Source organism: Carassius auratus, unplaced genomic scaffold, assembly GCF_003368295.1.
Source record: "Carassius auratus strain Wakin unplaced genomic scaffold, ASM336829v1 scaf_tig00215630, whole genome shotgun sequence".
NCBI lineage: Eukaryota > Metazoa > Chordata > Actinopteri > Cypriniformes > Cyprinidae > Carassius > Carassius auratus.
This window is the reverse complement of record NW_020528171.1, coordinates 12,080-27,586: the sequence shown is the minus strand read 5'-3', so window position 1 is coordinate 27,586 and position 15,507 is coordinate 12,080. Positions and strand designations below refer to the sequence as shown.

At 35.8% G+C, this 15,507-nt stretch overlaps 2 protein-coding genes across 3 annotated transcripts; both read right to left on the bottom strand.

The window, feature by feature from the left end:
* Positions 1-2,140: 2,140 nt before the first annotated feature.
* Positions 2,141-3,883, bottom strand: LOC113095174 (uncharacterized). The gene is made up of 4 exons (XM_026260808.1): positions 3,281-3,883; positions 2,569-2,993; positions 2,439-2,481; positions 2,141-2,375 (listed from the first exon to the last, which is right to left on the bottom strand). The coding sequence occupies exons 1-4, from the start codon at positions 3,306-3,308 to the stop codon at positions 2,230-2,232; spliced, it is 642 nt and encodes a 213-aa protein (XP_026116593.1). The 5' UTR covers positions 3,309-3,883; the 3' UTR covers positions 2,141-2,229.
* Positions 3,884-4,109: 226 nt separating this feature from the next.
* On the bottom strand, positions 4,110-15,278 carry LOC113095188 (uncharacterized). 2 transcript variants are annotated; one of them, XM_026260824.1, is made up of 7 exons: positions 15,057-15,278; positions 9,865-10,181; positions 9,547-9,607; positions 7,135-8,268; positions 5,633-5,700; positions 5,482-5,525; positions 4,110-4,748 (listed from the first exon to the last, which is right to left on the bottom strand). In XM_026260824.1, exons 2-7 carry the CDS (start codon positions 10,156-10,158, stop codon positions 4,661-4,663), a joined length of 1,689 nt encoding a protein of 562 aa, XP_026116609.1. In that variant the 5' UTR covers positions 10,159-10,181; positions 15,057-15,278; the 3' UTR covers positions 4,110-4,660. The 2 variants fall into 2 exon arrangements, with proteins under 2 accessions (XP_026116609.1, XP_026116608.1); XM_026260823.1 differs by having other exon boundaries at positions 9,865-10,268; positions 15,057-15,277.
* Positions 15,279-15,507: the final 229 nt, after the last annotated feature.

Genomic DNA, 15,507 nt, shown 5'->3' with positions numbered 1-15,507 from the left:
ATTTGAAAAGAAAATTCTCACAAAAATCATTATCTTCAGTGGAAAGCTGCCTCAATACTGGGGAAACTTACTGGGAAAATACTGGGAGTTACTCATGGTTAAGGTTAGGTTTAGGTGTAGGGATATGGTCGAGACTACATTTTTATATAAAATGTTATTCCAGGGTCAACAAAATATGTCAAAATAGAAAATCCAGCTAAACCCAGAATTATAATTTAACTCAAATAATAAGACAAATTTCTTTAATAATGTGACAAATTAAATGTAAACCATCTATCAAAAAAATAAAAAAAATAAAAAAATAAATAAATATATATATATATATATATATATATATATATATATATATATATATATACACACACACACACACACACACATAAATGTAAATCAATTCATTTGCAATAATAACTGAAAAACTCACTTCGGATACTGTATATTTCATACTTGTTAAGGTCATTCCGAGCTTAAGTACACACACTTAAAACCCCTGCATTATAGGCCTATTCCCTTTGTCACACAAAACTAAATGTCACATAAACCATTACGTTTGCCCATTATGTAATGTATCGAGTTAATTTTGATATAATCTATTCCTAACCAAGTAAGCATTATATCTTCAACTCTGCTTAGTTATTTGTCTCACTTTACATTGTATTTTATTAATAGAAATGTCTGTCATTCTGACTTACATCTTAATATTTCTGCCATTCATTTTAGTAGGACTCTACTTAAATATTAAATTAGCATTATTTTTATTTTATATTTAAATTGTATTTTATACATACACTTAATAATTTTAAATAAGGTATAGAAATATAGAAATTCTGGGTTTTTTCCTTTTTTTTTACTCCATGAAAGGATTATGCTGTCTTTGTTCACCATTTGCCTCAGGGATAAATGTTAAATCCTCATTCTCATTTTCATCCTTATTCTCAGAAAAACCAGAAAAAACAAATGATAACGTCATAAAAGTGTATGCAGGTATACATGTATAGCCAACTGTGTGTTTGTATTAGTGCACACACGTGTATGAATAGACCACCACCCAAAACACCTCTGCCTCTTTGTTATACTTTACTTTTCTGTGCCTTCATGACATAGCTTGTTATTTAAGTGAGTGACCCATACTCAGAATTCGTGCTCTGCATTTAACCCATCCGAAATGCACACACACAGAGCAGTGAACACACACGCACACACACACACACACACACACACTGTGAGCACACACCCGGAGCAGTGGGCAGCCATTAATGCTGCGGCGCCCGGGGAGCATTTGGGGGTTCGATGCCTTGCTCAAGGGCACCTAAGTCGTGGTATTGAAGGTGGAGAGAGAGCTGTTCATGCACTACCCCTACCCACAATTCCGTCCGGCCCGAGACTAGAACTCACAACCCTTCGATTGGGAGTCCAACCCTCTAACCATTAGGCCACGACTTCCCCTAAAGGAAACGTTGTCGGGGAGACCCCAATGGATTTCTAGTCCATCGCCTTAACCACTCGGCCATGACAACTCTGTGAACTCATTTAATGTTCTTATGTATTTTCATACCATTTGCTGTTAGTAATCATTTTAAAAACATGTTTTTACAGACCAGTGAATGACTTCCATTGACTCACTATACCGTTGATTCATGGTGTCCACTACAGCGGACAGATATGTAGTTTTAATAAAAAAGTTATTGACATGATTTTTTTACTTTCAATGTAAAACCAAACACGTAAAAAATATTACGTTGTGAAATAATTCATGCATCAGAGGGTTAAATTGCTTATATAGTAATTGGAGCTTTTTTTGTAATGTCATTTTTAAGTTTGACATTCAAGGCACAACGAAGCAACAAAAATGACTTCAACTTAAAACAGGCCATTCTGTAGAGCAGGGTTTCTTAAACTGGACTTCCCATAACTCTTGGAGGTTCATTGGGCAACTGCATTTTTTTGCTCAATAATTTCCAAACTTTGGAAAGTTTTTGAATAATAGGTTTCCTTTTTTTTCTTCTTTATTCAAATGCTTCAAATGTAACAGGGAGAGTGGAGACGAGGAAGTGATTGTTGGAGTTTAAAAATCTTTTTTAATTCAAAGGTTAATTTGATTAACAAAATAAACACGTACAAAAAGATCTCAAAGCAACTTTTATTTGTAGCACATAAAACACTGAGTAAGCCTATTAATTGAAAGCAATCCTGGATTTGAAAATTGCAAATGCTAATTTTTTGGCTCCCTTACTTCTCATCATTTTTGACATTTTTTGTCCTGGTCTTCATATGCACCACAGAAACAGCAAGCAGCATTCCAAGAAGGCCAAAACTCAGCACTGCTGCAAAAACTTGGTAATGAAGAGAGGGTCCATTAAGACATGCAGACAACCCTAGATTTTAGTAAATATAGTTTAAAAAAAATGGAGAATTGTAATTGGAAAAAATAATGTTACACTTGTTTATATTGGATTCAAACAACAGGGATATGTATTTGGGCTACAAATTAGTGTTAATAGACTTTTTTTGCTTACCTTGTTGGTTGGCTAAAAAGACCACAAAAAGAAATTAGTAGAGCAATCAAACTATAAAAAATAATGCGCACACACACACACACACACACACACATATATATATATATAAAATAAGAAATGAAATGTCACACTTACTATATAGTTGCACTCCTTTATCAAAATCCAAGCGTTTTTGATATGACGTTGAACAATAGTATGTGGCGAGATCGCAGGTGGAGATGTGGAGAATTTTCAGTCCAGTCATCTGCTTCTCCATAAAGCCCTCAAAATGAGTTTCATTGTAATTCCAGACAACAGACAGTTCTCCCGTGTTTTTCAGACTTGTGACCATCAGAGCCATCAGCCGGCCCTCACTCATCCTCAGCCAGTGGGTCTCAGAGTAGAGAGACAGGTTGCACATCAGAGCCACTGTCTCTCCAAGTCTGACTTCTTTCAACTCTACTGCTTCCAAACGCTTCAGTGGCAAAACAAGGAGAACTGACCAAAAAATATATATATTTTTTGCTGTTTACCAGTTCAAAACCTTCTAAAACGGTTAAAGTATGCTTTCTAAATTATGCTATTTACTTGTGTATCATTTAATTAGGTGTATTTAAAAATATATATGATTTTTTTTTAAAGTCATCATCTGCAATAATTTTTATAATTATTAATTTAGAATCTGCCATTGATATATGACAATTATATACCATATTACAGATTAACAGTAAGTGCCATAATAACACTATTTAAAGACTTTTGGGATGTTTAGATTTAGATCTTACCTGTCAGAGCAGTTAAGAATACTCCCATTGCTGATGTAGCCTGTAGGTACTCCAGTATCCAGCTTTAGTTTCGGGGAGAAAAAACACTTCCTGTAAAAGTTACCTCTTCAAGACAAATATTCGAAGTAGAAATTATTAACTTTGTTTTCATACATAATATCACTGCACCCCAAAATTAAATAAAATACAATTGAAAATAGATACTTCTATAACGCTCTGTATTTGTTAATATTAAATACTGTCATTTTGGAATGGAAATTAACAAATAGATTTTTTCTGTAACATATAAGCAGTCAGATCCCTGTTTTAACATTAAGTTGAGCTATTACAGACCTTTCAGCTGAATTCGGCTGAATTCTTGAATTCTTCTCTGTGGTATCTGTAGATTTTTAGAGTCCACACTAAATGTTATTCCACTTGCAGCAAGAACTTACCTGACCAAAATACATAAGCAGAATCTCATGCCGCAAGTGTTCTGTAGGTGTTAAAGCCACAATGTTTTCTTAGAGCCAGTTCTCATGACTTCTGCAGTCTGCACCTTGACCTGTTTTAAACTTGAGCTGTGTGCATGGATTATCTCCACACAATTATCTCCAGCAAATAATAGTGATCTTCAAAAAAGCTATACACTTAAGACACTTAATGTGTCAGGCTGAACACCACCAAGTAAAATTTTTCCAACTCAGATATTTACAAGTTATGCAATGATCATAACAACAATACTAACAAGTTTTTTCATGCTGTTAAAAAGGTATGTCATGATAAGATAAGCCTTGCCACTTTGAAAATTGTTTATTTAATTTTTCCAATATATTTACCAGCTTTTTTTACCGGCCTACATTCAACAGTGAGATGCCTCGATGATTAAAATATTCTTTGGTATAACATAAAAGTTAAAAACAGGAGGAGGCAATGAACATTTATGGTGATTAGGTAATAAACTGTGCAATTCATTAATAGCATTCATTTAATTGTGGAGTAAAAAATAAAATCCAACAATTTTAACCAAAACCCATAAACATTAATCTCATAAAAAAAAAAAAAAAAGATTGCAGAGGTAAATAGGAGGAAGTCATTGAAATTCTAAATATCTAAAGTAACACTAATAATATTTTTTTCTATATAAGCTATAACAAGATTTCCATTTCAGACACTTAAAATGATGTATTAAAATGTAACATCACCTATTTAACATCAATGCATCTATCTAGAGTAGCTGTAAGAAACCGATTAAAAACCAACTAAAGTTTATTACAAGAAAAATGAAATGGTTAGAAAAAAAATCATTAAATTAACTGCATTGTAAAGCATACATTCTTGTTGTTGTAAACAGAGAGCTTCTTAAAAGCAGAGTCAACATAATAAAACTTTTTGTCTGTTCTATGTTTTCTTCGGCTCTTCGTTCTTGTCATCCAAATAACCTGGAAAGCTTTCTGCTGGTTCCCACGTGTTCTGAAACTTTGCACCACTAAGAAAAGAAAAGGTTTTTATTTATTTTTTGAAAGAATGTCTTAAACTTTTCTGGTATTTAAAAATAATTAATTTAGTTTAGTTTTGGGAGCTTTCACGGTTGCAATGTGTCTAAATTAACGGGGGTCACTATAATAGAATAGTAAATGTGCCACAATCTTTTAAAACCTTCTCCCACAGTCTTTAAACAATAAATATTAATAACAATGATGTAATGAGAGGTGTCAAAGTAGCGCTCACCCTGAGCTATGCTAATGTTTTTTCATTCCCCACATCCTTTGGCTAGCGTTGCAATATATGATCATTAAATTAAATCTCTCCCTGGCTGTCCGTTTTTAATCCTGTCAGTAGCATCTCAATTATTGAGAGAAACAGATGAAATAGCGATAATAAGTGCAAACACTTGCACTTGTAACAAGAGGATCTACCCTCACCTAAAAACATAGATACCAAATGTCTAAATGGTCATTTTCTTATTTACTTTGAAAATGAATGCACAAAATTTAGAGGGGAAAAATTTACTCCAGCTCTCATTTAAACTGATACTGATAGTTGTAAACATTGCTATACTACTGTATATACAATTCACTATATAAGAAGCACATCCAAATGTGACATTATTTATAACTTTTTGTTTCAGTTTCAGTGAGAAGGGTTTTTTAATATTCTAATTTTAAGATTAAACAAGACTACCACAAGTAAGACTTGATTGAGGCTTAATTAAGACTTACCACAATGTGCAAGGCATCCACTTGACCCTAACTTCATTTCTTCCCTTTGAAAATTAAATTAATATCAGAGTTTAGCGTAATGTTGATGCTGTTTTCTCTCTCAAAGTGATTAAAAGGCTCTTGATGCATAAATGATGCACTTCATTCCTACCTTATTGTTTCTCCATCTCAGAATATTTTCAACAGGAAACACGCCATTGTATGCATCATGAGAACAGTCTAGAGTAAAAACATCAATCAGAACTTACAATACTTCTTGGAGGGTTAGTTCACTCAAAAAGTAGCCCATAAGTAACTCACCCTCAAGCCATCCTAGGTGTATATGACTTTCTTCTAAGAATCCTATTATGACTTATGACTGTCTTATAGCTGTTTAATGACACTCAGCGGGTGTTGCAGTGCATCAATCCAAAAGAAGTGAAATAAAAAGCGCCCATCCTTTTTTTTTTTTAAGCGTCTCACATGGCTCAGGGGGGTGAACAAAGTCCTCCTGTAGCGAATCGCTGCATTTTTGTAAGAGAAATAACCACATTTAAAATGTAATAATCACTTTAATCTAGCTTGCGCTCACCGGGCAGATGACATATGAGGTCGGCTTTGTAAAGAAGAATGTCAGAGGATTTCTATATAAACCAAGAGGAGACTGGTTTTCCTTTGCTAAAGTAAGGAAACTTTGCTTCATTTGATCCTGTAAATAAATGTTGGTTTTCACGAGACTCACAAACACATGCGTAATGTTGACTTCTTATGTCATCCGCCCAGAGCTGCTTCCAACTGTTGGCAAAAGCTACATTCAAGAGATTATTACATTAAGAATATTTATATTTTTCTACAAAAAGTGCATCGATTCACTACAGGAGGCCTTTGTTAACCCCCTGGAGCCGTTTGAGATACTTTATTTTATGGATGGGCGCCTTTTATTTCATTTCTTTTGGACTGATCCATGCAACACGCACTGAGCAGGGCTGACACGGAGTCACAGCGTGCAGCGCTCCACATAGAAAAGTTCAAAGCAGAAAGAGAAGAGATATTTATGCATTGTGTATTCAATTCAATTCATTTCGAGTTTAATTATATAGCGCTTTTTACGATACAAATCATTGCAAAGTAATTTGACAAAATTTAGTTTCTACAATATTTAATTATTAAATCTGTTCTGTAGTTTGAGGCAGTTTTAAACTGCATTTACGGTGCCATTGTGGACAGTTTCATCGTCTTGACGGTCAGAACTGAACGCGACACGCAGCTTGAAAGCTGTCCGCTCTCTATGTGTGTGTGTTGGGAGACGCTGCCTGAACCCCGTCTGAGCCACAGAGTATATATCGCATGTGTCACAATATATCAATAGGCCCAAAAATTATCGTGCTCATTTCTATGTATCGTGCAATAAGTAAATATATTGACTCTTGCAACAGGCCTACCGCTGAGTGCCGTTAAACAGGTTAAAGATTAAAGACAATTTTTTTATATAACTCCGACTGGATTCATATGAAAGAAGAAAGTCATATACACCTAGGATTTTATGTTTTATGGGGTAATTTAAATTTTTGGGTGAACTAACCCTTTAAATATAACAACATGGTATCCACAACATTAACACTAATCAAATACTGAATTCAGTCACTTATTGTATAATTGTTCAATAAATATTACCTGACATCTTCCGCTTTCTTGGAGGAGAACGGATTCCTGACTCATCACTTGAACTGGAATGTTTTCCGTTATCAATTACTTTTTCAGTTTCATGCACATCTGGTGCCTCTGATCCATTTGCATCCTCAGTAATCTGATATTGGCATGAGGTGGATGACATGACAGCATAGACTTTCCTGATACTTGACTGTCCATAACTGGAGTCTGACATGGTTCCTGGCCTGGAGTCCAGGCTTTCAGCTACACTTTGGGATGATAGTTGTGTCTCGCTGGTCTCACGTACGTTCATTGCCGTGGATTCTGCACTATGTTTGCTTAAAGATCCAGGAGTTGAATCTGCTGTAGTCATATTGTGCGCTTCACTCAAAAGATCCTGTTTTGAAGAGTTCATTTGCAAGAGAGAACTTTTTGAGGACAAAGCGGCCTCCAGCTGGGAGTCTGAGATTCTCTCGAGACGAATCTCGAACCTCTTAGCCTTAATATCCTTGGGAACACTAAGGTTGGTGTGGATCCGTTTGTGCATGGTTAAAGCACACTGATTGGAAAAGCTTTGCTCACACTGACTGCAGCTGAACTGAGGTTGAACTTCCTGACTATGTGCAGTGAGCCCCTGAAGAGTAGTGAACATCTGCCCACACCTGTTGCAATTCTGAGGCATTGGGCAATTGTGACTCTTGAACAGGAGGTCTGTTTTAAACCTTCTCTCACATCTGCGACAGATATACACACTAGGGACCTGGTGCAGGGCTCTGGAGGGGCTAGACTGGAGGTCACACTCATCCGATGAACAACACAGACATTGCCTCTGCATGCTGAGGTGCTGTCGGTCTCGAAGACCACGAGCAACACTAACATCATTAGCATGCTTCTGTGTTTTTATTAATTTCCTTTTCTTCATCGCCTCTGATTTTGTTTTTTTTGTATACATGTCCACACTTGTAGATGGTCCATTTGCAATGATTTCAGATGTGGTCTGTGATATGGTCTTGCTTGATGATTTCCGCCCCCTCACTCGTGGCACATTGGTGGGACAAACTATTTTCGGTTTTACCACATGTTGTGTGCATTTCGTCTCTTGGCACTTGGCCTTCTGGCTGTTTTCAGCAATAGCACAGATTTTCTGAACCTTTCGGCCTAATGAATCAACACGCAAAAAATTGCTAATTAGTATTGCTAAAAACTCACATCAGAATGAATGTATTTTGCTTCAGCACAACAACAGTAATGATGTCAAATATTTGTATTTAATTACACATCTCAGTGGAATACTTGATTCTGATTGGTCAATCGTGCCATCCAGCAGTATCTTATTCCCAGATAACAACCGGCAAATTGAATAACACACTGCTCATCCAGTTACTATAAGTTATCTTGACTGGTACTTACATATATGCTTAATGAATCACTATAACCAATCGCTAACATTGACTGTCTGGCGCCATCTTGTGATTGAAAATACTTAACCACTGCGTGTTACAATGGAAGACTTCAGCATTAATTTCAACATATATGGTAAAAACGAATCTTTTTAGCGTGTAATAAACAAATATTTTTAGCCGTGTAATAAACAGATTATTCTGCTTTGCATCGGGGTCCTGATCACCCTATCTGGGTTTATTCTGAGATAACAACAGGCTGGGTGTACATTATCCCTTACTTATAGTAAGGCTGTGTATGGGCAAGAATCTGGCGATACAATACATATCATGATACAGGGGTTGTGTATTTTATAAAAAGGCTGTATATATTTTTAGACCTTGCTTTAAAGGTTGAAAGTTTAAGTTTACTATTGTGTCATATAATGTTTTGATCTGAACAATAACTTACATCTGCTTAATATCACTGAAAAATACAATACAGTAAAGGCTCATATTTGAATATGTTTATTTTTTTCTCATTTATGAAGAACTATAAGCGTGTATGATGTGATTTAGCCTATGCAAATTGGTCCAAAATCCTGACAGAGTGATCACAAGATGCTAGGCTAAAGTTTTGTATTGATTACAGCAAGGACACGCGTTCTCATCTATTTTTCTTTTAACTATCACGATGTGCCATTTACAATAATTTCCCTAAACCACCACACAACTCATATTTTTTCGCCAAGGGGTGAGAACGTAAGGATTACAAAAACGATTATTTCTTAGTTAGTTTCATTTTGTTCTTCAATTATTTTGTCATCTTTATTTTCTTTCAGTTTACAAAATCTTTTTTTCATCAATCTTTTTCATCAAGGTTAGAACAAACCATAGTAAGTTCAAGTTAACTTTACAGTTTATCATTTTTCCTTTTTTTAATACATGTATAATCCGTTTGTTTTTTTTGTTTTTTTTGGTACTTCCCTGAGATTTATGTCTACTGCTATTTATTATCATGAAAGATTATCTAAATTACTTTTAAAAATAGTAGTACCTGGTGTGCCTGACTGTGTCATCTCTGGTTCTGAGACATTGTCTGCTCTTTTTTGAAGCCCCTGTAACGCACAAACAGCACAAATGATTCTACAGAAAATAATGCATTTTCAACAGAATATCACTAAAATTACAGTTTGGCTATGATGACCAACTGGAAACAAGCACAATCACTGCTATTAATTTTATAAAATATATTTGTACTTCTGTATTTTTTTGGTAAACAGCACAGAAATAACAACATTGATTCTTTGCAGATTTGCAATGCACTGAAAACAAGTAAAGGTAATGACCACAGAACAGATGCCTGCCCACTCACCACTGCCTCTGGTGTGACCGTGTCATAGCTCTGCACATCAGGTGACACCTCCACCTCCTCGTCTTCTCTTTTGAATTCGCTCCTCTGGGCCCTAATGATGGCCTCTGTCTTTTGCTGCTCACATTCCTCCAGCTGCTGCTTCAACAAGTCGATCTCCCTCCAGCTCTGGGTGATCTCCATTCTGGTCTCCAGCAGCACTTTGCTGAAAATTTTAACTATCTCTGAGGTCGTCGTCACCATGAGCCCTTGAATCAGGACCCTGAACTTAGCTGATAAGGCATCCTCCACTTCCATTGTGGGTCGCTAGTGGTGAATATCTTACACAGAAAGGGCAGACTTACTTCCAGCGGGCAAAGCCTTCTTATTCAGTCAAGCTGAAAATTACCCGTCCAATTTCAGGTTACCTTTCAAAAGAGGAGACGTATTGTTCATGACCCGTTATAAATATGCTACTGAAACTCGTGTTAGTTGATTGAGATTGTTTTTATTTTTATTTATTTTTTATATCATCTGGCTGCCTACTTTATGATATACTTGGAAGAATCAAAACAAATCATCCACATTCATGTTTTGCACAATAAGCCATTTTGACAAAATGATAAAATGTGTATGAATTCAGAGTTTTAATACCACTATAAATGGTAGTTATTATTCCAAATATCCATCAATAGCAGTAGCTAAGATTTTAGGAAAACTGGAATACTGTTCAGTTTCTTGCACAGACCGATCATTTCTTGTCTTAACACATCAATGTATCATCAAGAGCTGTAGGGTTTAATTTGGTTTTGTAGGTTTTTTTTGTTTGTTTTTTTTTACTCTCAAAGCCGTTTTTCCCCATTCACTTCAATTTTTTGGCTGATAGACTGCAACGGTTTGTGTTAAAAATCTTTGTGTTCTGCTGAAGAAATAAATTCACCTACATCTTGGATGCCCTGGGGATAAGCAGATAAACATAACATTTAAATTTTGGGTGAACTATCCTTTTAAGTAAAGTAAATGAACAAATGTAAAGTAAATGAACAAAAACAATTTTTAAAGTTTGGGCTCATAAATATTAGATCACTCGCACCAAAAGCAGTTATTGTAAATGAAATGATCACAGATAATAGTTTTGATTTACTCTGCTTGACTGAAACCTGGCTAAAACCAAATGATTATTTTGGTCTAAATGAGTCTACTCCACCAAACTACTGTTATAAGCATGAGCCCCGTCAGACTGGTCGTGGCGGAGGTGTTGCAACAATATATAGTGATATTCTCAATGTTACCCAGAAAACAGGATACAGGTTTAACTCTTTTGAAATACTTCTGCTAAATGTTACTCTGTCAGACATGCAAAAGAAATCTAATGTATCTCTTGCTCTGGCTACTGTGTATAGACCACCAGGGCCGTATACAGAATTCCTGAAAGAATTTGCAGATTTCCTCTCAGACCTTCTAGTTACAGTTGATAAGGCGCTAATCATGGGAGATTTTAATATTCACATTGATAATGCAAATGATACATTAGGACTTGCGTTTACTGACCTAATAAACTCCTTTGGAGTCAAGCAAAATGTCACCGGGCCCACTCATCATTTTAATCATACACTAGATTTAATTATATCGCATGGAATCGATCTTACTGCTATAGATATTGTACCTCAAAGTGATGATATTACAGACCATTTCCTTGTATCGTGCATGCTGCGTATAACTGATATTAACTATATGTCTCAGCGTTACCGTCTGGGCAGAACTATTGTTCCAGCCACCAAAGAAAGATTCGCAAATAACCTGCCTGATCTATCTCAACTGCTAATTGTACCCAAAAATACACACGAATTAGACGAAATTACTGACAACATGGGCACTATTTTCTCTAATACATTAGAAGCTGTTGCCCCAATCAAATTGAAAAAAGTTAGAGAAAAACGTACTGTACCATGGTATAACAGTAATACTCACTCTCTCAAGAAATTAACTCGTAGTCTTGAACGCAAATGGAGAAAAACTAACTTAGAAGTTTTTAGAATTGCATGGAAAAACAGTATGTCCAGCTATAGACAGGCTCTAAAAACTGCTAGGGCAGAGCATATACACAAACTCATTGAAAATAACCAAAACAATCCTAGGTTTTTATTTAGCACAGTGGCTAAGTTAACAAATTACCAGATGCCACCTGATTCAAATATTCCACCAACGTTAAATAGTAATGACTTTATGAATTTCTTCACTGATAAAATAGATAACATTAGAAATACAATAGCGAATGTAGATTCTACAGCGTCTAACACTTCAGTTTCATCCATCGCACCCAAAGATAAACTGCAGCGCTTTACAACCATAGGACAGGAAGAGCTAAATAAACTTATCACTGTATCTAAACCAACAACATGTTTATTAGATCCTGTACCCACTAAATTACTGAAAGAGCTGTTACCTGTAGCAGAAGAAACACTTCTCAATATCATAAACTCGTCGTTAACTTTAGGACACGTCCCAAAACCATTCAAGCTGGCGGTTATCAAGCCTCTTATTAAGAAACCAAAACTAGATCCTAGTGTACTGGCAAATTATAGGCCTATTTCAAATCTTCCATTTATGTCTAAAATTTTAGAGAAAGTTGTGTCTGCTCAATTGAGCACCTTCCTACATAAAAATGATCTGTATGAAGAATTTCAGTCAGGTTTTAGGCCCCACCATAGCACAGAAACTGCACTTGTTAAAATTACAAATGACCTGCTCCTTGCGTCAGACCAAGGCTGCAGCTCATTTCTTGTCTTACTTGATCTTAGTGCTGCGTTCGACACCATAGATCATGACATACTCATAGATCGATTACAAAACTATACAGGTATTCAAGGGCAGGCTCTAAGATGGTTTAGATCCTACCTGTCCGATCGCTACCATTTTGTTTACTTAAATGGGGAGTCATCTCATTTATCATCAGTAAAATATGGAGTGCCACAAGGATCCGTCCTAGGTCCCCTTCTATTTTCAATATATATGTTGCCCCTTGGTAATATTATTAGAAAATACGGAATTAGCTTCCACTGTTATGCTGATGATACTCAGCTATATATCTCAACGAGACCAGATGAAACTTCCCAATTATCTAAGCTAACAGAGTGTGTTAAAAATGTAAAAGATTGGATGACACACAATTTTCTCCAATTAAATTCGGATAAGACAGAGATATTAATTATTGGACCAAAAAACACTACACAGAATCTTGTAGATTACAATCTGCAACTAGACGGATGTACTGTTACTTCCTCTACAGTCAGAAATCTGGGTGTTATATTAGACAGCAATTTGTCTTTTGAAAATCATATTTCCAATGTTACAAAAACTGCATTCTTCCATCTTAGAAACATTGCCAAGCTACGAAACATGTTATCTGTTTCTGATGCAGAAAAGCTAGTTCATGCATTCATGACCTCTAGACTGGACTATTGTAATGCACTTCTAGGTGGTTGTCCTGCTTCTTCAATAAACAAGCTACAGGTCGTCCAAAATGCAGCAGCTAGAGTCCTTACCAGGTCAAGAAAATATGATCATATTACCCCAATTTTACAGTCTCTGCACTGGCTACCTATTAAGTTCCGTATCAGTTACAAATTATCATTACTTACCTATAAGGCCCTAAATGGTTTAGCTCCAGCGTACCTAACTAGCCTTCTACCACGTTACAACCCATCACGCTCCCTAAGGTCACAAAACGCTGGACTTTTGGTCGTTCCTAGGATAGCAAAGTCCACTAAAGGAGGTAGAGCTTTCTCACATTTGGCTCCCAAACTCTGGAATAGCCTTCCTGATAATGTTCGGGGTTCAGACACACTCTCTCTGTTTAAATCTAGATTAAAAACACATCTCTTTCACCAAGCATTCGAATAATGTATCTTTTTAATTGTGAGTGTAGTTGCATCTGTTCAAAGTTGCATTTTTATTCATTAGCTTGGGTTAAACTAATTTTACTTTGTTGGATCAGCAGCTATGCTAATGATGTCTGTATTTTGTTTCTATGTTTCGCCACGGGATTTACATCCCGTGGTAACTAGGATTTAAACAAGCTCCAGTCTGGATCCAGAACACCTGAGAAGAGATGATGCTGACCCTCAGAGGACCCCAGATGATGCTAACCTTGAATCAACAAACAGAACTAACAATTATTGCTAAATGTGTGACTGAATCATATAATAACTTAATAATATTGATAGTTCATCGTCTAGCTGACTACGTCTTGTATTATTATTATTATTTTTTCTAAAATCCTGTCAAATGTGCACAAACTACTAGCTACTACTAAATATTGTAGAAACATAATTTTCTGTAAAGTTGCTTTGTAACGATTTATTTTGTAAAAAGCGCTATACAAATAAACTTGAATTGAATTGAATTGAAAAGTGAAAATTATATGTAATAAATAACATTAAATACAGTATTTAAAAACTTGGCAAAAGTCTATTATGTGTAGATGATTCTGATTCTTTCAAAACATCTGCACATTTATTAAAAAATATGGATAAACCCAGCATTTGTCAGTGAACAAATAACTCCAGGATGGTAACTGATCATCTAACATTATTTGTCACCACGAACAAGCAGAAAATCTTAAGATTTTTAGGAAATAAGTGTATTTTGTGGCCACTTTAAGATTTTGCAGCTAACCATTATTTTGTACTTAATTTACCTGGATTAACCGGTTGACAGTTATTAACAAATTAAATTAAGAAAGAAAGAAAGAAAGAAAGAAAGAAAGAAAGAAAGAAAGAAAGAAAGAAAGAAAGAAAGAAAGAAAGAAAGAAAGAAAGAAAGAAAGAAAGAAAGAAGCAAGCAAGCTGACTGTGCAGGTTTTAACAGGTCGTGCATGTGATGCCGGTGGAAAAAAACGTGGATGGGGTATTGCTCTCGTTTAAAGGGACATGTCTGCTAAAGCAAGCAGGCTAAGGACGAAAACTGATTTCTTCCCATAGAAGTGTGCATAAAATAATATTTGTTCTGGTCTAATATAACACGCTTTCTGTGAACTAACGTCAAATATAAAATGGTCACGTTGTTTTCATTAGTAACCAGCACTGTTAAAGCTAAAAACTCCTCCTCACCTGATCAATAGTCTGAAGCGGGAATCATTTAATGATGGAGCCTGTGCACACAAATGTGACCAAATATTCAAAGGTAAACAAATATTTCATAAAAGAGAAGCTTACCTTCGATGAAATGTCAATTTTCCCCGTTTGAGACAGAGGTGCTCTGAATCCCAGTCGGTTTGGGGAGTGTGAAGCGTCACCGCATAGCGGGCCGACGGGAAACAAATATCAGCAGGACCGTATCCCACAACATTGCGGACAAACTGCGTTTTTAGCTTTAGTATTGTTGGGATGTTTCGTGGCAAACCTTCTTGTTCATGTCAACGAACATAGTGACAGTAAACAAACCCATTTGCTTTGAGGAAAATAGGTGAACGTGTATAAAATTATTTCCATGCATTTATTTACATGCATTCCGCGTTTCATGCTCTACATACTTATCAATGAATCTCGTACATGTAAATGATCTGTAAACCAGACATCAAATCTTAAACTTAAAAATGCACCCAGTCTACTTTAAGATTTCTCATCAATCCTTTCTTCAAACCCACCCCATGTCCTTCCCACACAC